Source organism: Odocoileus virginianus, chromosome 16 (genome assembly GCF_023699985.2).
Source record: "Odocoileus virginianus isolate 20LAN1187 ecotype Illinois chromosome 16, Ovbor_1.2, whole genome shotgun sequence".
Classification (NCBI taxonomy): Eukaryota; Metazoa; Chordata; class Mammalia; order Artiodactyla; family Cervidae; genus Odocoileus; species Odocoileus virginianus.
In genome coordinates this window covers 59,207,089-59,230,680 of record NC_069689.1, presented here as the reverse complement: position 1 = coordinate 59,230,680, position 23,592 = coordinate 59,207,089, and the positions used below count along the sequence as shown (strand labels likewise).

Sequence of the window (23,592 nt, the reverse complement as noted above, 5' to 3'; positions counted from 1 at the left end):
AGTTTAACTGGGTCCCACTTGTTTTGTTTTTATTTCCATTACTCTAGGAGCTGGGGTAAAGAATCTACCTGAAGTGCAGGAGACCCTGGTTTGATTCCTGGGTTGGGAAGATCTCCTAGAGAAGGAATAGGCTACACACACTCCAGTATTCTTGGGCTTGCCTTGTGGCTCAGCTGGTAAAGAATCTGCCTGTGATACGGGAGACCTGGGTTTGATCCCTGGTTTGGGAAGATACCCTAGAGGGAAAGGCTACTCACTCCAGTATTCTGGCCTGGGGAATTCCATGGATTGTATAGTCTGTGGGGTCACAAAGAGTCAGACACAACTGAGCAGCTTTCAGTCTTTCAGGAGGTGGGTCATAGAGAATCTTGCTTTGATTTATGTCATCGAGTGTTCTGCCTATGTTTTCCTTTATGAGTTTTATAGTTTCTTACATTTAGGTCTTTAATCCATTTTGAGTTTATCTTTGTGTATGGTGTTAGAAAGTGTTCTAATTTTATTCTTTTACATGTGGCTGTCCAGTTTTCCCAGCACCACTTATTGAAGACACTATCTTTGCCCCATTGTATATTCTTACCTTCTTTGTCAAAAATAAGGTACCTGTAAGTGTGTGGGTTTATTTCTGGGCTTTCTATCTTGTTCCATTGGTCTGTATTTCTGTTTTGTGCCAGTACCATACTGTCTTGATGACTGTAGCTTTGTAGTATAATCTGAAATCAGGAAGGTTGATTCCTCCAGCTCCATGCTTCTTTCTCAAAACAGCTTTGGCTATTCAGGGTCTTTTGTGTTTCCATATGAATTGTGAAATTTTTTGTTCTAGTTCTGTGAAAAATGAAATTGGTAATTTAATAGGGATTGCATTGAATCTGTAGATTGCATTTGGCAGTATAGTCATTTTCACAATATTGATTCTTCCTACCCAGGAACATGGAGTATCTCTCCATCTGTTTATGTCATCTTTGATTTCTTTCATTAGTGTCTGATAATTTTCTGTATATAGTTCTTTTGTTTCCTTAGGTAGGTTTATTCCTAGATATTTTATTCTTTTTGTTGCATTGGTGAATGGGATTGATACCTTAACTTCTCTTTCTGATTTTTCATTGTTAGTATATAGGAATGCAAGTGATTTCTGTGTATTGATTTTGTATCCTGCAACTTTGCTAAATTTACTGATTAGCTCTAGTAGTTTTCTGATAGTATCTTCAGGGCTTTCTATGTATAATATCACATCATCTGCAAACAATGAGAGCTTTACTTCTTTTCCAATCTGGATTCCTTTTATTTCTTTTTCTTCTCTGATTGCTGTAGCTAGGACTTCCAAAACTATGTTGAATAATAGTGGTGAGAGTGGACACCACCCCTGCCTTTTCGTACAGTTTTAGACCTCCTTTGGAGGGATGGGCTTGTCTCTGGGAAACATAGTCTTTCCTTGCACTTTGTCCTCAGCCCCATGTCCCTTATCCCTGTGTCCCAACCTGCTTACTGAGGTCATCTGTGTGGTTGCCTCCCTGCTCTGTTACCACTCAGATCTCTGTTTCTCCTGTAAAAAGATGAGCTGGTTTGAGGTGGCTGGTGGCATACTTCAAAGTTGCCATTTCTCCCTCTAAATCTTCATGATATGATAGAAATATAAACAGATGAACAACTAGAAATGTCCTATGAAACCATGGAACTACTATTTGTGAGTCCACATCTTTCATTCCCTGTTTAAGGTTAGTGCTGGGGTGAGTATCAGCCAGCAGGTTTGAAAAGTGGCTGGGACCCGTCTATGTGAGTGTCTGCCATGCCATTTATGCTTCTGAGCTCACACAGCCCTTTCCATGGCTCCTGCTCCAGGAAGGTAAACTTGACTCTGTTCCAGGCAGGCAACCATGATGGGACTGGGGCCTGGTCAGCAGGCCCTCCAGTGACCTCCCTGATAGAGCCATGCAAGGAGCGCCCTTTAAGTTGGTTCCCTCTGGAGATACTAGGCAGAAATGGAAGCTATAGGACTAGAATGGACACTGGGAAAAGCAAAAGTGTTGACAGAGTGTGTGTATGTGTTATGAGCCGTGTGGCCCATGAGAGAGACTGGCTGTTTCCTGGAGATGGAGAAGTGTCTCCATCCCTGAGCAGCTTCCCAACCCCAGAGCTACTCTGCATATACTGTTTGGATTCTAAGCCTTGCTCCTCCTGAGCTCCAGAAGAAAACAGCCTCAATACCCTGAGGCAGGGGTAGGCACAGGGGAACACAGGCACGCCCATTCATTTATGTATTGTGTGTGCCTGCTCTCATGCTTCAGGGGCAGGATTAAGTACTTGTGACAGAGTCCATATGACATGAAAAGCCTAAAATACTTACTGTCTGGCCCTCTGCAAAAAAATTTTGCCCAAACTGAGGCATCCTTTGCATATGATGACTTGACTTTTCCCTTACACATCTGGAATGGTTATGTTATGTGTCATCCTCGGGACAGTGGAGAAATAGTCACGCCAGTCATTTTCTGTATTCTGTGATTCAGAAGTGACACAAGTGATTCTTTTTTTTTTTTTTTTCACAAGTGATTCTTGAACCAGCAGAACTGAAGTCAGGCGGTGAGTCTTGACTCTTCTCTGTCCCATCGTGGACACATCCTCCAAGGGCCAGCTTGCTTCTGTCTTGACAGGGGGAGTCCAAATCCAGCCCTCTGCATACCTTTCCATCTGCAGTTACCCTCTTATGTGCATCTCTTCCTTCCAGGCCAGGGGCCAAGTTCCTCCCCCTTCCTGTGGCCTGGCTCTTCTTCTCCAGAGAGTCCTTCTCTTTCCTGCAGTGTAGGGTGGGTCAGAGCCATTGCGCATCTCAGCGGGCAGTTTATATTGCTTCTGTTCTTCTCCATCATGTTTATCTCTGCCCTCTCTCATCTCTTGGCTGAATTTTCATTCCCCATGGCTTCCTTGCTAGCTGCTTCTCCAGAAGGGTTAAATTCAGTCCCTTTGGCAGCCTCGTTGTTGTTTAGTTGTTAATTCTTGTCCAACTCTTTGCAACACCGTGGACTGTAGCACAGTCTTCCCCATGAACAGCCAGGCTTCCCTGTCCTTCACTATCTCCCAGAGTTTACTCAAACTCATGTCCATTGCATCAGTGATACCATGCAACCGCTTCATCTTCTGTCATCCTTTTCTCCTCCTGCCCTTAATCTTTCCCAGCATCAAGGTCCTTACCAGTGAGTTGGCTCTTCACATCAGGTGGCCAAAGCATTGGAACTTCAGCTTCATCATCAGTCCTTCCAGTGAATATTCAGAGTCCATTTCCTTCAGGAGTGACTGGTTTGATCTCCTTGCCATCCAAGGGCGGCCTCATACTCCTTGGGTAACTTCAGTAGAGCAGTGTCTTCTACTTTTCTTCGTCAGTCTTCTGTCCTTAATTTTTCCTGTCGGGTTTGATTCTCCTCTTTCTGATGGATAAGAATATTTTGCATTTCTGAGTTTTAAATATTGTTACTGTTTTGCCTGCATCCTGCTTGGGAGCCCTTCTCTGCACTGCTTAGAATGCAGTGGAGAGCTGGCCCTCGGGCTGCCTCACCCCCACTGTAATGGTCGCCATCCGCTGGCTGTGATTCATGTAGACCTGCATCTTCCTTTGATAGGAAGAGACTAGTGGCCCTTCTCATGTAAGGGAGATTCCCCAGGCACGGAAGACTCTCCACCTGAAACAGCTCAGACCAGAATAAGAACAAGTAGAAGGCATGTCATCAGAGCTGGCTGCTGTCTTCATGCTCCGTAATTGTGAGGGTCACCACGGGCCACTGGTTAGCAGTTTGTCCCCTGAAGAAAGAAAGGTCAGGTTAGCCAAGAAGGTTTCTCCAGAGTGTGGAGGGGTCTTTCGCTCTCCCCCAACTTTAACTGTCCTACCAAAATTTAGGTTTAGGTGTGTTTAGTTTTTAAAGAATTGCTTTAAATTTATTTTAAAACTTTTTTTTAAAGGTCTATCAGATCATCAAAACTCTCAGAAAACACAGTTATTATTGGTGTAGTACGCAGGTAAGATATTTTTCTTTTTTAAGTGTTGAAGTTCAGATGTCAGTGTAATGTGTGTTCTTAACAGAGGCCTGAATAACAGCTTGTGGCCTGTGACAGGCATCACCCTTTCTAGTTTGGCCTTTTCCTCTTTCTTATTTTCTTTCATTTTGGCAGTTAAATTCAGAGCTGGAGTTTGTACTTTAACACTAGGTTTTGTGATTTTGGACTGTCTTTCACTTTAGAAAAGGGCCAACCAAGGGAGAATGCCATTCCTGAAGTATGAATGTTTTCCGGATATATTTCTTAGGAACTTCTAACTCCAAATATCTATGAGAATTTACATTATACATAATTGGGGGAACCTTATATTTCATTTTAAAATGGGAGGTAAGAAAAGAATAAAAATAATTCAGTTTAAAATTTATACATATCACATAGCTACATGCTCACTCCTGTGTTCTGGCTCTTAGTGTAATCTCTATATTTCAAGCATTTGTATCTATTGTCAAAAAGCCAGTGTGAAACTAATACAGAAAATTGTTTTAACTTTGTACATTTGATTTGTATGTTAATCTAATTCATCTAAAAGTATTCATTATATGCCAATGATAATATTATATAAATTAGTAAATAAAGATGTGAGATGTAACTGATTAGAAAAAACTGTCTAACCGTTTACTTGTTCTTTTAAAGGGTAGACAGAGAAGAGTCATGTGTAATGTCCCTCATTGCTGCTGGCTTCACAAGGGTATGTACTCACTTCTTTGTTACTCAAGTACAATTCAGCATGTCAAATTATTTTATCTCAGCTTTAGAGCCCGGCAATAGCTTTGAATTAATTTGAAAAAGAAAACTCATCCTTGTGCTGTGTTATAGTTTGATTTAATTTTATAATCTGGTAATCTGATAATCCACAATACTTTGCTTTCTCAGTTGCTTAAAACTATGCCTGCTAAATGCATCTAAACATAAAAAAATCTCCTTTAATGGCTTACTCATTAGTTAAAAGTTGTACCATAGGATGTGTTGTCATAAAGCTTACAGACATACATGCAACTTTAAAACCAATTCAAGGATTCTGGAAGTAAGACCTACCCAACATGACTCCATTTCTTTCTACCCCTGGCTCTAATCTCTTGGTTTCCCTTAAGCCAAAAAGCTTATGCAGGCTTTGGTCAGCTAGTTGCTAGTGAGCCTTGGGAATCATGGTGGAGAGCTCGCATAAGGCTGATCATTGGGCAGACTTGTAGCCCAAATATCAGTGAGGTCATGGAGAAGCCTCACCCCTTGATTCTGGCTGGTAGCACTCCCAAGAATCTGGAAGAAGCAAATACGCATCCTCCCAGAGGGAAATTCCTTCTTCTTCAGCTTCGGAGAGTCTCTGCAAATAATCATTCAAGGGCAGCAGGCAGCCCTCAGTCAGCATTAACTCGTCCACAAGGAAGCACAGCATTCCAAGTGGGAACTAGCAGGGGAGAGAGGCAGCGGGAGCACGCCCTCACAGTCCTCAGAAATTACAATTGTCAGATAAAATCGTGAAATGATTATGCTTATTATATGTAAAGAGACAAAGATAGGACAAGCTTGGAAATATCTTCAAGGAATAGGAAGCTATAAAAAGTGATGTAGCAAATTTTAAACAGAACATAATTGGATTTTGAGAAATACACATATAATAACTGAAAAATTTTAAACTTAGTAGGTCAGAAGAAATTATCCAGCATGTGGCACAAAGATCCAAAAACAGAAAATAAGTTAGAGAAGTGGAGGATAGAGCAGATGGTTTAGCATCTGTATAACTGGAGTTCCGGAAGAATAGGAGAGAGAATGGGGCGTTATATTTGAAGAGAATTTTCCAGAACTGATGGAAGTCTATAATCCACAGATTCCAAAATTCCAAAGTAGAATAAATAAAAAGAGGACATATCATAGCAAAAAAACAAAGAGACAATATTAAACTTAGAGGGAAAAAAATTAGAACAGCAGACTAATAGCTGGCTTCGTGGCAGCAGTAGGTTGATGTTAGGAAACAGTGAAATAGTGTTTTCAATGTGATAAAAGAAAATAACTGCCTTCCTAGAGTTTTGTATCTAGAATGTGCTCAGTTGCTCAGTTCAGTTGCTCAGTCATATCTGACTGTTTGCGACCCTATGGACTATAGCTTGCCAGGCTCCTCTGTGCATGGGCTTTCCTAGGCAAGAATAACTAGAATGGATTGTGTCTCCTGCATTGGCAGGCAAATTCTTTACCACCGTGCCCCCTGGGATCCCTTATACCTAGCATAAATACTTTCAAAAATGAAGGTGAAATCAAGACTTTCAGAAATATGAAAATGACACAAATTGTAACTAGCAGATTCTCAAAGGAAAATTCTGAAGGATGTGCTTAAAGCAGAAGCAAAATGAGTCCTAAGTCCCAAGTGGGAGGCCTGAAAGGTAAGAACGAGTGAGGAGCAAGAAACTGTGAATGTGCGCTGAACACAAACACATTTGTTGTTTTTCAGTCGCTCAGTCGTGTCTGACTCTTCGCGACCCCATGGACTTCAGCACACCAGGCTTCCCTGTCCTTCACCATCTCCCGGAGTTTGCTCAAACTCATGTTCATTGAGTCGGTGATGCCATCTGGCCGTCTCATCCTCTGCCGCTTCCTTCTCCTTTTGCCTTCAATCTTTCCCAGCACCAGCATCTTTTCCTACTGTGTAAAGCAGTAATAACAGTGTCTCACCTGATTAGAGATCACAGATGGAAAAGGATCATAACCTGAGAGTCCCCCACCAGCCAAGTGATTGTTCACCCTTCAGGGCACAAGAGGTATTCCTTTGGGCATTATATTAATACATGAAACTCAGAGATGTATTTCCCCAGAAGCCCTGTCTGAGGAAGATAATTAAATAAGGACTTTAACCATTCAACAAATGAAGTAGAACAGAACTCTAAGATGAGGGAGAAAGTAGTAGAGAGAGTGGTGTGTTTACATAATACAGATTTGTGTGTGTGTGTGTGTAATGTAGAATATGTATCTTTATATGTAATTATATAACATCCAATAATACCTCAGTCTTTAAATTCTAGGGTATCTAAGCACACCCTGCCCTAGGTATCTTCAAGGTTTCAGGGCACAAAGTGGAAATAAATGCATTCTTGTGGCTCATCTAGCGGACAAGGAAGTGGGTGGGCAGTGCAAGTATTCTGAAGTTTTCTTCTTTGTGGGAAATGTGCAGACTAGAGCACTGCTCATGGGAGACTTTGTTCTTGAACGAATTGGTACCTTGTTTTCAAATAATAGTAAAGAAATCTATGTCTGCTTTTGAGATCAGTGAAAAGGAAAGTAACCAATAATAGAAAAGTTTAAGAAAACTTCTGGGGGCTTTCCTGGTGGCTCAGTGGTAAAGAATCCACCTGCCTAAATAAAATACATTAATTTATTATTAAATTTAAATTTATTTAATAATCTAAATAAATCTACTTAGGTTATTAAAATGATCTAATAAATTTTAGACTCTTATTACGTAGTTTTGTGGTTCAAACCCAGCAGACACTGGTTTGATCCCTGGTCCCTGAAGATTCCACAGTCCCTGGAATGTGGAGCTTAGCAGAGCAGCTCAGCCCATGAGCCACCAATACTGAGCCTGTGCTGTAGAGCCTGGCAGCTGCAACCACTGAAGCCCGTGCTCCGCCATGAGAAGCCTGCTCACCACAGCTGGAGGGTAGCCCCTGCCTGTTACAACTTGTTACAGCAAAGCCCTCATAGCAACGAAGATCCAGCATAGCCAAAAATAAATTGTTTTTAAAAAGAACTGAATTAATAAAATATGGAGTTTGTGGGAATTCCTTGGTGGTCCGGTGGTTAGGACTCCACACTTCACTGCTGAGGGCCCAAAGTTCAATCCCTGGTCAAGGAACCAAGATCCCTCAAGCCTTGCAGCAACCCCTGCCCAAGAAGTATGGAATTTTTAGCAACTGGATCACACTGGCATATCCAAGGAAGAGGAAACAAAAGTGAAATCAGTGATAAACACAGAGTAAGATGGGAGCAAAATCAAGTGCATGAAAATGGGCTGGATTCTCTCATTAAAGGATAGACCATTAGACTGGGTTACGAAAGTACAATTATATGTTGTTTATAAGATAATGATAAAAGGAACTTAATAATAAAACGGTACCAAGTAAATGCAGACAAAAGGAACACAGGAAAAATTCCAATATCAACATCAGATATGGTGGAACTTAAGACTTTGTTTTAAATACACATTTTATATACAAATTTTACATTGTTGTTATTATTACATAGTTTTGTGGTTCTCCTTTTTTGACCCCACCCTCCCCAACATTCACACGTGTCAGCACCTGTCCGCATTCCCTGACTTCCAGTTGAATTTGTATGAGAACAGCCATGCTAGTCAGCGTGCAGGTGAGCATCATAAGGATACCAGGTTGGAAGTTGTGGGTCACCTGTTCCCAGTGGATCCTTAGGTCACCCCTCCTTAAACTACCTAGGGAAGCATTCACATGAGGAAGAAACTTCCCCTGAGAACTCTGAAGTTCCTTGTGTTAGTACTCTTAGGCTACAGAGCTGGCCGTTCTTAACAAGGACCTTCGATGTTTCTGACTTTCCAGTGAATCTAGTGAAACTGGGAGGACAGATTATTCATCTTGCCTCAAGTTGTTTGCTTACCTATAGCTGCCATAAACAGTGACAGACTTTATTTTCTTGAGCTCCAGAATCACTGCAGATGGTAACTGCAGCCGTGAAATTAAAAGACGCTTGCTTGGAAGAAATGCTATGACCAACCTAGACAGCATATTAAAAAGCAGAGACATTTCTTTGCTGACAAATGTCTGTCTAGTCAAAGCTATGGTTTTTCCAGTAGTTATGTATGGATGTGAGAGTTAGACTATAAAGAAAGCTGAGTGCTGAAGAATTAATGCTTTTGTACTGTGGTGTTGGAGAAGACTCTTGAGAGTCCCTTGGTCTGCATGGAGATCCAACCAGTCAATCCTAAAGGAAATCAGTCCTGAATATTCATTGGAAGGACTGATGCTGAAGCTGAAGCTCCAGTACCATGGCCACCTGATGTGAAGAACTGACTCATTAGACAAGACCCTGGTGCTGGGCAAGATTGAAGGCAGGAGGAGAAGGGGACGACAGAGGATAAGATGGTTGGATGGCATCACCGACTTGATGGACATGAGTTTGAGCAAGCTCCAGGAGTTGATGACAGGGAAGCCTGGCATGCTGCAGTCCATGGGGTCACCAGGAGCTGGACAGCTGAGCAACTGAACTGAACTGATAGCTGCCAGCAGTCATTAAGCTTTTTATTTGTATGAGGTTGTACAAGCTACTGGAAATACGTGTTTAAAATTCTGTACAAGGAAGTCCATCAGCACAGCTTCATGGACTGCAAAGTATATCCTGGCAGAAAGTCTAGTTAACCATGGGCCTTGTGTTTTCATAGTACAATTGAGTTATCGTTAAACTAACTGTAAAATTCAAAGGTAACTGACACACACTCTCTCCCTGCCCTCTCACCTGCACTACTTAATCAAGGTATTCCCTGCAGCCTCTGCCAGAATTGTGGTTAAGTGCATGTCTATGAAAAACGCTTCATGCAAAAAGCACAGGTTTGAAATAGTCATTTTAGAGGTCTGTGACTTAGTAAATATGGAAGTAGCAGTCTTACCACTTAGTAAGTGACGAATCCAACTAGGTGACCAGTCCTCCGAGACCGCACGAGGTAACTTGTCTTCTCACACAGAGCCCCGTACTCTCAGGTGTCAGAAGGATGCTGAGGTGACAGGGGGCACAGAGAGCAGAGCATTCAGTCCTGGAGGCAAGGTGGTTTTCCGAAGTCTCATGGTCGGGAGGCAGTGTGGCCCAGGCTTGAGCCCAGCCCCAGACCTGAAAGCCATCACTGCAGTGAGACCTCTGGATTCATAGGGCAGACAGCTTTTCTGTAGATTGGCCATAGTTCAGGATTCCACAGTGGATGCACACTTGCTTACCTCCTCAGTTGGACTTGGCCTTTGAGCTTTCTGACTAAAATCTCAGAGGTTAGGGAATTTTTTCCCCCTCTTTTTTATTTTTTTCAGATATGAAAACACAATAGCACACTTACAGGAGACTTGGAAAATACAGAACAAAGTTACATATAGTTCTGCTATATATTACAATTGTTTTTTTTTAAAGTAGGTAAATTAAGACTTTTCGTTGTAGTTTCAATATCAAACTCTTAAATTAATAGAATGCATATACAGAGAAGTAGAATCTTATGTAGACCTGAAAAGCACCATGAACCAATTTGAAATAATTATGATTTATTATACAGTTTTCACATAGCAGTAGGATACAAATTCTATTAAAGCTCCCATAGATTATAAACTAGGAGACACTGAAAGATATCCAGGGACATAAGACCAGGTGCAAAAATTTGGTGGTCTAAAGTTATTAAGATCATACAGAGTCTGTTCTCTTATCACTGTGGAATTACGTTAGAGATCAATATCAAAAGATATTTGAGAATAACCCAATCCACATATTTTCAAGTGCAGTGTGACTTTACCAAGAGAGATCTTTGACTTAGCCCTGAAAGCCTCAATAAAGTTAGAAGACTGAAAAAACACAGGGTGATTCAAGATAAGAAAGCATTTAAATGTGAAATTAGTATCAAAATTAGAAATTAATATCAAAGATACCTTAAAAATCCCATGCATTTGGAAATTAAATGTCCACTTTTAAATGATGGGTGTATCTAAGAAGCCATAACAAGGAAAATTAGAAAAATATTTGTATTGGAATAAAAATGAAAAGAGAATTTACCAGAATTTGTTGCATGTACCTGAAGCTGCTCAATGTAATATAATATAGTGTGGAGTCTTGAATAAGGTATGAAAACAAATAATGGACACTAACATAAAATTTTGTGAAATTTAACAGTCTGTATTTAGTTAATAATACTGTATCACATGTTAATTTCTTGTTTGTTTTTTTTTTTTTTACAATATTGTATTTCTTTATATCCTCAGAATTGGATTAGAAGTTTCAAGCCTCATTCAAAAAAATTTTTATTTATTTTTTTAACTTTTTATGTTTATTTTTTTCCATTTATTTTTATTAGTTGGAGGCTAATTACTTTACAGTATTGTAGTGGTTTTTGCCATACATTGACATGAATCAGCCATGGATTTACATGTATTCCCCATCCCGATCCCCTCTCCCACCTCCCTCTCCACCCGATCCCTCTGGGTCTTCCCAGTGCACCAGCCCCGAGCACTTGTCTCATGTATCCAACCTGGGCTGGTGATCTGCCATATGACCCAGCAGTCCCACTTCTGGGCATACACACCGAGGAAACCAGATCTGAAAGAGACACATGCAACCCAGTGTTCATTGCAGCACTGTTTATAATAGCCAGGACATGGAAGCAACCTAGATGTCCATCAGCAGACGAATGGATAAGGAAGCTGTGGTACATATACACCATGGAATATTACTCAGCCATTAAAAAGAATTCATTTGAATCAGTTCTAATGAGATGGATGAAACTCAAGCCCATTATACAGAGTGAAGTAAGCCAGAAAGAAAAAAATTGTTTTTAATGTGACTAAAATAAACTTTCTAGACTTTTAGCAGTGCTAAAATAATACTATATGCCAAAATACATGGAACTGTGTCAAAGTTTTGAGTGAATATAAATTATAAATCTAGCATTCTATTCATACTAAGTCAAATAAGTGGAATCAAAATGTCATAAATGTTTTAGATAGGCAAAAATTCATGTTTTCTAAAATATATATAATACATACTGTTTATGTTTACAAAAGCTTTTTGACTGCACTTGGTACAGGCCTGAGAAAGAACATTTTTAAAAAAAGATGAAAAATTGGAAAACTTAACTTAAATATGAGCACTGAATATGAAATAGGAAAAGTGAAACCATCTAGATAAGAGTAAAAGATCATCATATAATCCAGTTGTTTTTAAACATAGCTGCTCATTAGAAACACATCTGGAGCTTTGGAGGGGAAAAGCAAAACCTGAGCATTTGTATTTTTCAAGAAATTCCAAGATAATTCTGATACACATCTGGATTTTAAAAAGTGATTACAGATTTTGCTATTTAAATGGTAGTTTTAGTGATACAGAATTCTTTTCTGTTGATCAATCATGGTACAATGGTATTAAACAAATAATAGTTACATAATCCCAGTAGTAAAAGAGATTTATCAGTTTTCACAATCAGTAGTCTGACAAAAAATAAAAGATCATTACAATTGCAAGCCATAATGAAAACATGATTAGCCTAACAATATAAAATAATTTCATACAGTTTTGGCGGGTTAAGCAGAGTGATGTTGTAAGTGGAAGTACATACATGCACATGTTTTCATCTGCCCAGCCAGTCTATGTCTTTTTGTTGGTGCATTTAATCCATTTACATTTGAAGTAATTATCGATATTCGTGATCATATTACCATTTAAATTGTTTTGGTTTTATTTTGTGTAGGTCTTTTCCTTATCTTGTGTTTCCTGCCTAGAGAAGTTCCTGTAGCATTTGTTCTAAAGCTGATTTGGTGGTGCTGAATTCTCTTAACTTTTGCTTGTCTGTAAAGCTTTTGATTTCTCAATCAAATCTGAATGAGAGTCTTGCTGGGTAGAATATTATATTTGGTTGTAGGTTCTTCTCTCATCATTTTCAATATATCATGCCATTCCTTTCTGGCTTGTAGAGTTTCTGTTGAGAAATCAGCTGATAACCTTATGGGAATCCCCTTTTTTGCCGTTTGTCATTTTTCTCTTGCTGTTTTAGTATTTTATATTTGTCTTTAATCTTTGTTAGTTTGATCACTGTGTCTTGGTGTGCTTGCTCCTCCTTGGGTTTATCCTGCCTGGGACTCTCTGTGCTTCCTGGACTTGGTTGACTATTTCCTTTCCCATCTTAGGGAAGTTTTCAGCTATTATCTCTTCAAATATTTTCTTGGGTCCTTTCTCTCATCTCCTTCTGGGACCCCTAAAATGCAAACGTTCGTGCATTTAATGCTGTCCCAGAGGTCCCTTAGGCTATCTTCATTTTTTTTTTTCATTCTTATTTCTATATTCTGTTCTGCATCAGTGATTTCCACCATTCTGTCTCCAGGTTACTTATCCTTATCTGTTCTGCCTCAGTTATTCTGCTATTGATTTCTTCCAGTGTATTGTTCATCTCTCTTTGTTCTTTAGTTCTTCTAGGTCTTTGGTAAATGTTTCTTGCTTCTTCTCCATTATTTTTCCAAGATCCTGGATCATCTTTACTATCATTATTCTGAATTTTTTTTTTTTTTTTCTGAAAAGTTGCCTGTCTCCTCTGCATTTATTTGTTTTTGTGGGGTTTTACCTTGTCCCTTCATCTGGGACATAACCTGCTTTTTCACCCTGATTAACTTTCTGTAATATGGTTTTCATTCTAGCCACTATGGGATTGTGGTTTTTCTTTTTTTTTTTTTTTTACATAGTGAAAACTTTTATATTTGGAATTAGCCAGCTGGACTCAGTTTAGATGATCCCAATTTTGTTGGCAACATCCAAAGCATCATAGTCAGGAGCCAGTCGAACATATGCCTTCTTCTCTCCATCAGGCCTGATCAGAGTATTGACCTTAGCCACGTCAATGTCATAGAGCTTCTTCACAGCCTGTTTAATTTGGTGCTTGTTGGCCTTGACATCCACAATGAATACCAGTGTGTTGTTGTCTTCTATTTTCTTCATGGCTGACTCTGTGGTGAGGGGGAATTTGATGATGGCATAGTGGTCAAGTTTGTTTCTCCTAGGGGCGCTCTTCTGAGGATATTTGGGCTGCCTCCTGAGCCGCAGTGTTTTGGGCCGCCGGAAGGTGGGTGACTGCCGGATCTTCTTTTTCTTGTGGCTGTGGACACCTTTCAACACTGCTTTCTTGGCCTTCAAAGCCTTTGCTTTGGCTTCAGCTTTAGGAGGGGCAGGGGCTTTCTTCTTCTCCTTCGGCGCCATCTTCATGAAAAAGGCTGGTTTTTCTTCTTATGTCTGCCCTTTGGTGGATGAGGCTAAGAGGCTTCCTGATGTGTAAGCTTCCTGATGGGAGGGACTGGCATGGGAAAACTGGGTCTTGCTGGTGGGCAGGGCTCAGTAAAGCTTTAATCCAATTTTCTGCTGATGGGAGGGGTTTCGATCCCTCCCTGTTAGTTTTTTGGCTTGAGGCAGCCCAGGGCTGGGGGCTGCAGGCTCTGTGGCAGGGTTAATGGCACCCTCCAAGGGGCCCCTTCCAGGGCTGCTGCTGCCAGTGCCCCTGTCCCCTTGGTGAGCCACTGCCGACCCACGCCTCTGCAGGAGACCCTCCAACAGCAACAGGTGGGTTTGGTTCAGTCCCCTGTGAGGTCGCTGCATCTTCCCCCTGGGTCGTGGTGTGCACCAGATTTTGTTTGTGTCCTCCAAGAGTGGAATCTCTGTTTCCCTCTGTCCTGTGGCAGTCCTGTGATCAAACCCCACAGGCCTTCAAAGTCAGATTCTCAGGATTCCCGGTCCCTTTGCCAGACCCCCAGTCTGGGAAGCCTGATATGGGGCTCAGAGCCTTCACAGCAGCGGAAGAACTTCTTTGGTATTATTGTTCTCCAGTTTGTGGGTCATCCACTTGGCAGGTATGGGATTTGATTTTATCATGATTGCACCCCTTCTAACCGTCTGACTGGGGCTTCTTCTTTGTCTTTGGATGTGGGGTATCTTTTTTTGGTGGGTTCCAGCATCCTCCTGTTGATGGTTGTTCAGCAGCTAGTTGCAATTTTGGTGCTCTCGCAGGAGGAGATGAGTGCACATTCTTCTACTTTGCCATCTTGAACCAGAATCTTGAGGTTAGGGTTTGGTGTCTCTCGGCCCTAGTCATGCATTAGAACTGCCTAAGAAGTGTCCCTGAGGAGGCCCTGGTTCTGTTGGTTTGGGGAGGGGCCTGCACACTGGTGTTATTTTTTAGATTGCAGGGAGTTCTGATGTGCAGCCAGGGACGGAGATGCACTGGCGGTGGGGGGCCCGGTGGGGGTGAGGTGCTCTAGGGAGAGGCAGGTTGAGTTGGCTTGGGAGCCAGTGGCCCCACCCCTCTTGTGGGCTGGGCTGGGGTGAAGAGACCGGCTGCTGCTCAAGCTGAAGCAACAGCAGCCTGATTCCTGAAGCTCCTTGGGCCTCACGCCCTTCTGTACCCTCCACAACCCCATGGAATCCTCAGGACATGAATGAAACCTGCAGAAGGGCAGGAAAGACAGGATGTTTAGACACAGAGCCAGCAGAGGCAGCAAGGTGGGGGGCAGCCAGTGGGAGAAAGATGCAGTGCTTCTGTTAACGTGCAGTGGTTTTCTAACCTGAACATCCACCATTGGGATAAAAATGTTTGAATGTGCACATTCACACCCAGTGAAAACTCTGGCCACATGCGCAGGAGCCTGTGATACACGATACACATGGCTCCCTGTCCCAGGATTTCACCTGCAGAACAGGTGAGGCCAGGAAAGTGCGAGGATAGCTGGGGACCCCTGTCCATCTCAGGTCCCCCACCTCTTGTCTACTGGTGGCACGCTCTGTGCCCCAGAAATCTCGCCGCTGTTCCTACCCTGTCAGCGGTGGGCGCCTGTGCAGATGAGCAGTGTTCTTGGGTGTTCCTGTGGCGTCGTGACACTGAGAAGAGAGCTATAGGGCCAGTGCTCTCTCTTTTTTTAAATAATTTTATTTATTTATGACCTTACTGGGGCTTCAGTGCTACACAGGCTTTTTCTCTAGTCCCAGTGAATGGAGGCTCCTTTCTAGTTGTGGTTCACAGGTTTCTCATTGCAGTGGCTTCTCTTGTTGCAGAGCACAGGCTCTAGGGCACATAGCTTCAGTAGTTGCGGTGTGAGGCTTGGTTGCTCTGTGACATGTGTGCTCTTCCTGGACCAAGGATCAAGCCTGTGTCCCCTGCACTGGCAGGTGGGTTCTTAACCACCGAGCCACCAGGACGTCCCAAGGCCAGAGTCTTACCCCTCCCAGTTGGTGGGAGCTGGCGAGCATGTCCCCTCTCTGACTTGTGTGGTTAGGAATGGTTGTGTTTGGCCTGCAGGCCTAGGGACCATCATGCCCACGGCCAGCGGGCCTGGCTCTCCCTCCCAGGGGACAGCAGTGACTGCTGTGTGTTCATGCAGCAGTCCGCAGGTGCAGTGCTTTCTTGTGGTCATGGTCAGAGATGCAGGGTGGTCTTGTTTTGCGGGTAAGGAAGAAGGCTCTGGAAGCTTCAGGGCCTCGTAGAGGATCATACAGCTTTAAGACATGAACCAGGGCCTGGGCTCTTAGATTACTTGACACACAGACAAGATCACGGTTCCAACAGGGGGGTGTCTGCCTTCACTGGTGGTAGAAGGAGCATCACAAGAGGCCCCATGCCCCAGGCTGGTCTGGCTTTGGCTTGTGGATAGTGGCCTGCATATACCCTGCCTCTGAGACCTCAACTTCCACCTCACCAGATAGAATATTATCCATGTGTTGAACAGGTGAAATCAAGAGCATGCCACAGAAACAGGGGCAAGTAAATACAAATATTACAGCAGAGTGGAATTACATGATAGTACATAGTGACATGTAAGATGTCTTCATGAAATTCTTAATCTGGTAGTGGAATGGGCTCAGGCTTCCCATTTCCATGTTCTCTGCTTTGTTGAGATGTTTTCATCATGTAGAGAATAGTTAGTATCCGCAGGAGTAGGAGCGCCTGGGGAAGCCATGGCTCTGCAAGTCCCTCTGCTGTGGAGGATGATCCTTTGTCAGCTTAGCTGAGCTGCTATTTGACGTTAGTAAAGGGAAATGTTGCCTAGTGGGAATGACCTCGGTGACACAGCTGCGAAGAGGTGTACAAGTGTGTCTTTGCTTACCGTGAGCTTGTGCAGCTCGAAAGAGGACAACATACAGACTCCGAAAGTTAATATAAATGGGACTTGCGTTAATAAATTTCTTCCTTCTGTGTATTCTAGCCTTTACCAGTGATGTGTAGACATCAAAAAAAATCCTCATAGCTCAAAGCACTGAAAGAAAAGTATTCTTAAGCCCTGGTTTTTTTCCCTTGAGCTTTTTTTTAGTGGAAGAATTCACACTGTTGTGTTAGAACAACACAGAAAAGTGTACATAAAATGATTTAGTCATCCATATATGCTTTTGCTGTTCTTCAGTTGCTCAGTCATGTCTGACTCTTTGTGACTCCATGGACTGCAGCACGCCACGCTTCCCCATCCTTCACCATCTCCCAGTTTGCTCAGATCTGTGTCCATTAAGCTGGTGATACCATCTAACCTTCTCATCCTCTGCTGCCCCCTTCTTCTTTTGCCTTTAATCTATCCCAGAATCAGGATCTTTTCCAATGAGTTGGCTCTTTGCATCAGGTGGCCAAACTATATACATACATGTGTATACTTTTTCAGATTCTCTTCCATTAAAGGTTATTACAAGATACTGAAATGTAGTTTCCTGTGATACCTAGTAGGACCTTGTTTACTTATCTTCCATACAATAGGGTGTATCTGTTAAGCTCCTAATTCATCCATCCCCACATCCCTTCCCCTTTGTAACTGTAAGTTTGTTTTCTGTGTCTGAGTTTATTTCTGTTTTGTGAGTAAATTCATTTGTATATTTTTAGATCCCACATATAGGTGGTATCCTATGATATATTTCTTTTTCTTTTACTTCACTTAGTATGCTGATCTCTGGGTTTATCCATGTTGCCGCAAATGACATTGTTTCATTTTTTATGGCCAAGTAATATTCCATTACACACACCCACACACCCCTTCTTTATCCATTCCTCTGTCAGTGGACACTTAGGAGGCTGCTTCTATGTCTCGGTATTGTAGATTGTGCTGCTATGAACTTGGGGGTGCATATGTCTTTTTGAATTATGGTTTTCTCTGGATATGCCCAAGAATGAACCCTGTTTTTCCTAATTTCATTTGTTGACTACTTAATTGAGATACCATTCATTTTCCATGTAATTCAGCTATTTATTTTAAAGTTGATATAACATTTTTATAGGAGAAATACATAAATAATTATAACATGATTTTCCATTTCTTCATGTCACTTGACAGTGTATCTTGTGCATTATTCCATATAAGTTCACATCCACACCATCACGTGCTGTTTCATTAAATGATTATACTAGCTTTAAAAAATTATTTTAAAGATTTTTAATTTTATCTTTTTCTCTTTCCAGCAAACACTTTCCTTTTTCTTTCTTTCTTCCTTTCTGCCTTTTTTTCTTTATTGAGGTACAGTTGATCAATTCAGCCACTTAAAGTGTACAATTCAGTGGTTTCTTAATAGGTTTTCAGATATGTGCAAGCACTATTTTTTAAATGCTGATTTGGTATTGTAAGTTTTCATTTCATTTCCTGTTTATCATTGAAGATAAATTATTTTTTAGATTTCAGGTACCAAATTGAGAAGTCTGTTGGAAAGCATTATTTTGTATATATGTGTATAATAATTTAAAGGTACACATGTGTTGATCTGTACCATCCCCTTTCTGTTTGTAGAGGTATATAGAAAACCCCAGCCCCATGGCCTGTTACAATGAACTGCTCCAGCTGGAGTTTGGAGAGGTGCGCTCACAGCTGAAACTCAGGTAATTCTGCTGCTTCGGGAAAGCCCATCATACCACCCAGGGTGTGGCTGCAACTGAGGACTTGAGTGTGGACAGCTGGCTCCATTTTGGCTGTTATTGACTTCCTACTAAAGTAGGATGGGGCGGTGGGAAAGCACCTCTCCTTGCATAAGACTTTCGGAGTCTGCCTGGATGTCTAACAGATACGCATGTTAGTGATATGAGACTTAACATCTCAGGATGGGGCTCCAGTGGGGACTTCCCTGGTGATCCAGTGTTTAAAATTCAGTACTCTCACTGCCAGGACCCCAGGTTTGTTCCCTGGTAGGGGAACTAAGATCCCACAAGCTGCATGGCACAGCCAAAAAAAAAGATGGGGCACCAAAATAATAGCAAATAAAAAAACAGGATGTGAAAATATATATACTGAATTACCTGTTTTGTTTTTTATTTAAAAATTCTTTTTGATATGTACATACATATTTCCAGTAGGTGACACGTTTTCTTCTTTACAGTAAACATTTTGTAATTTGCTCTTGCTAAACAGTTTTTTTTTTTAACCTGAAAAGAATATAAACCTAGTTCTTTGTAGAATGAGAAAAGCAGCAAAATTAGTAAAATTATCTGAGGTTGACAGAAGTTAAAAAAAAAAAATATCAGTAGCTCTTTCTCATCTTCATTCTCTTCCTTGGGTTCTGTTTGACATTTCCTTTACCAGGATCCAAGAGAGAATGGAATCACTCTGTACACGCTCGGGGGAGATAAGGGGGTTAGAATTTGGAGTATAAAGATTGGGGGGACCAGCGCCAGGTACCACATGCGGAGAAGAAAATACTTCATAGACAAAATGAAATGAAGCGTGAGGTAGCAGAGAAGTGCTGTGAGCAGAGATGTTTCAGGGCTGGTGAGGTCTACAAAAGAGCTCCTTTTTGTTGCCAAACTCTGGGTAGCTTGAGATGAATGGCTGGCCTTGGGTCTGCCCCTTTCCTTACTCCTGGGTCTTCCACAGCCTGGCTGCCACACTTCCTGCTGTGAGCCATGGAGCTTATTGTTGGCTAATTACCAATCACGATGCAGAAACTGATACCCAGGAGGTTAACTGACTTTGATCCAAGCTCTCACACGTGGCACAGGACAAAGGTAGTCCTCTGGGCTGTAACCCACATCTTCAGAACTGTGCTCACCGTCTCCTCATGCTGCGCTTTGTCTCTGGCGTGCCAGCTGACAGCCAGAGGGGGCTGTCCACTGTTCAGGGAGATAGGATAACAGGAGAGGGAAGGGACGAGTGCGGGTTGAGCACTGAGGCCGTAGAGAGAAGCTTCTTCTGAGATACTGAAATGCACTGAAAAGCTGTGTGTGACAGGTATATCTGTGTTACTGCTAGATCAGTAACCTAGAATGTAAAGTCTAGAAATAAGCATGAGTGTATTTAAGAATTGAGAACATAAGTATATATGTTCACCATGGCAGTTTAAATCCACACAGGAAAAGGTAGATTTTTTCAGTGAACAGAATTGTGACAATTTATTAACTATGTGGAAAGAAAATTAAGTTATTTCCCAATCTCACCCCCAGTTCCAAAATAAACTCCAGTGTGCATCATGTTAAAAAGTAGGGCCACGAAAGTACTAAAAATATAAGTGAACATATGTCATTGGATAATGAAGCCTTGGTAAATCCAGTGTGACGTCAAAAAGATTTCATAAAGGAAGAGAAGCAGATTAGGCAAGATAAAAACGTTAAGCATGTCCCAGTGAAAACACCTTGTGTGTTAAGTTGCTTCTTTCGTGTCTGACACTTTGTAACCCTGTGGACTGTGGCCTGCCAGGCTTGTCTGTCCATGGGATTCTCCAGGCAAGAAAACTGGAGTAGGTTGCCATTTCCTCCTCCAGGGGATCTTCACAACCCAGGGATCAAATGATCCAGTGATTGAGCCCACATCTCGTGTCTCCTGCATTGGCAGGTAGATTCTTTATCACTAATGCCACATGGGAAGCCCTGGAGGCTCAGGCGGTAAAAATACCTTAACACCAGGCTCCTCTGTCCATGGGACTTCCCAGGCAAGAAGACTGGAGCGGGTTGCCATTTCCTCCTCCAGGGGATTTTCCTGACCCGGGGATTGAACCCACATCTCTTGCGTCTCCTACATTGGCAGCTGGGTTCTTTACCACTGGCACCACCTGGGAAGCCCATATAATGTTAAAAATTTAGACAAATAGCAAACTAGGAAAAACTACATTCATAACATTCAGGACAGACAGATTAATATCCTAAATATGTAAAGAACTTTGATGAATCAGTTTAAAGATGGAAACACCCAGTATAAAAAAATTACAAAGGACATGTCATAAACAAGTAGTTTATAAGAGATACTGATGGCCAGTAAACATGAAAAAAATGTTCAGCTTCAGTAGTAACCAAAGAAATTAAAATGATTCACCATTTTTTACTTAGCAGATCTGCAAAAATTTAAAAATATGATAAAACCCAGCAGGGCTTCTCACAAATCCATCTCCTCTAGCTTACTATATCAGACGTGGAAACTTCTTATTTTTTCATTCTTGTTTTTTTTAAATAACAGCTTTATTGGGCTAATTCACATACCGTCTCTTGAGTTTTATATGCCAAGAAAGAAGGACTAGTTTTTATTGGCTAAGCTGTTTTGTCTTATTTACCTAGACAGCTTAGTAATACCAAGAATAAAGTAACAGCATTGTATGGACAATTATGAATTTTATGAAGAAGTAGACAGTTGCATTCTTTTTTTTTTATCATCTGAAGCATATGCAAAAAAAGCTGACAGCAACCTAAATGTGTAGTCATGGGAAATTTGTTTGAATGAATTATTGTGTAACTTTAGAATATTACATATGTTATTAAAAGTGATGATAAGGAACTAATTAATGATATGGAAAGATATTTATATAATTTTTCAGTGGGACAAGATTATCAAACTTTAGGATATGATTATACTTTTATAAATATATATATATTGCATGTATTTCTTTTTTGCATGTATATTTATATAAGAAATTGCCTAGAACACCAATTGATTTGTGTTCAGTTCAGTTGCTCAGTCGTGTCCGACTCTTTGCGACCCCATGAATCACAGCACACCAGGCCTCCCTGTCCATCACCAACTCCCAGAGTTTACTCAAACTCATGTCCATCGAGTCAGTGATACCATCCAGCCATCTCATCCTCTTTCGTCCCCTTCTCATCCTGCCCCCAATCCCTCCCACTATCAGGATCTTTTCCAATGAGTCAACTCTTCGCATGAGGTGGCCAAAGTATTGGAGTTTCAGCTTCAGCATCAGTCCTCCCAATGAACAGCCAGGAGTGATCTCCTTTAGGATGGACTGGTTGGATCTCCTTGCAGTCCAAGGGACTCTCAAGAGTCTTCTCCAACACCACAGTTCAAAAGCATCAATTTTTCGGTGCTCAGCTTTCTTCACAGTGCAACTCTCACATCCATACATGACCACTGGAAAAACCATAGCCTTGACTAGACAGACCTTTGTTGGCAAAGTGTTGTCTCTGCTTTTTAATATGCTATCTAAGTTGGTCATAACTTTCCTTCCAAGCAGTGAGCGTCTTTTAATTTCATGGCTGCAATCACTTGATTTGTGTAGTTGTTGGGATTTCAGATGATTTAATCTCATGTATTTTTAAACAGATTTATTGAGATATAATTCACATTCTATACAATTCACCCATTTAAAGTACCCAGTTCAGTGGCTTTGAGTATATTTACAGAGTTGTGCAACCACTGCCACAATTTTAGAACATTTTCATGACCTCCAGCCCTAGATAACCGCTAATCTAATTTCTCTGTATATATAGATTTGCCTATTCTGGACATTTCATTAAAATAGAATCATTCAATATGTGGTCCTTTTGTGACTGGCTTCTTTTAACTTAGCATAATGTTTTTTTTAAGATTCATCCATATTATGGCACACATGAGGACTGTGTTTCCTTCTGTATCTGCATAGTATTCCATTGTATGGACATACCACATTTTATTCATCCATTCATCAGTTGATGGGCATTATGGTTATTTACACTTGTGGGCTGTAAGTTTTTGTGTGGACTTATGTTTTTGTTTCTGTCGGGTGCCAACCTAGGAGTAGAATCGGTAACTCTGTGCTTAGCAGCTTGGGGAACTGCCAGACTGTTTTCCAAAGCAGCTGTATCATTTTACACTCCCACCAGCAGTGTATGAGGGTTCCTTACCAACACTGTCTTTGATTATAGCCATCCTAGTTGTGTATGATGTAGTATTTCATTTATTTTCATTTTCTAATTAAAAAAAAACCCCGTTGTTACCTGTGTAACTCAAAAATGTTTTCAACCACCAAGGACAGGGAGAATGCTCACAATATAAAATAAGTAGAAGCAGGGAACAAAGCCAGTGATGTCGATAATCTGTTTTGTGAAAAGAATTTGTTGAAGGTGGTAGCTGCAAACGATGGGCTGCCTCTTTTCTGCCAGGTTTTGTGCGGGGAGCTTGAGTCCACTTTCTTGCCGGAGCCTGCCGGCAAACGAACTGGTCGAGAACGCAATTACCAGAGTACCTGAGAAATATAAGACTTAGACAGACTTAGAAAGACTTAGACAGACTTAGAAAAATGGGGTTGAGAGGGACAGAGTCAGCTTGCGTCTGACTCTGCCAACTTTATTGAAGAATACCACACCTATATATATGCTAACAGGAGTTACTAATAGATTAAAGGTTTGCATATGTGCAGAGCTACAGGCACAGATGTTTTAAATTCCTCCACTTAAGATCAGTAAAGCATCACCCTAGCGCCCAACATGATTAACTAGATAGAAAACAGGCTTCAATCATGACGAGTTTATCAGCATCAGGAAAACAGGTGAAAGATCGCTACAGCAATTTCCTTGAGGGAGGTGAGAAAGGCCAACCTGTGCTTTAATAAATCAGGGGTGGCGGGACAGAGAGGGACCTCTTGATCTCTCTTAGAGCCAAGAAGGAG

The 23,592-nt window shown here is 41.4% G+C and overlaps 1 protein-coding gene and 1 pseudogene across 5 annotated transcripts in view; one reads left to right on the top strand and one right to left on the bottom strand.

Annotated features, from left to right (window-relative positions):
• PDE8A (phosphodiesterase 8A) overlaps nt 1-23,592 on the top strand; it is a 151,319-nt gene that overhangs the window by 88,857 nt on the left and 38,870 nt on the right. For 4 of the 5 annotated variants that reach the window (XM_070478298.1, XM_070478296.1, XM_070478297.1 and 1 more), the window contains exons 4-6: nt 3,946-4,002; nt 4,675-4,729; nt 18,525-18,613. In XM_070478298.1, coding sequence (XP_070334399.1) covers nt 3,946-4,002; nt 4,675-4,729; nt 18,525-18,613 — 201 coding nt within the window. Of the gene's footprint in view, nt 1-3,945; nt 4,003-4,674; nt 4,730-6,484; nt 6,792-18,524; nt 18,614-23,592 lie in introns of those variants that run through there. The other variant, XM_070478300.1, reaches the window with a different exon arrangement.
• Nucleotides 13,469-13,986, bottom strand: LOC110138286 (large ribosomal subunit protein uL23 pseudogene; annotated as a pseudogene).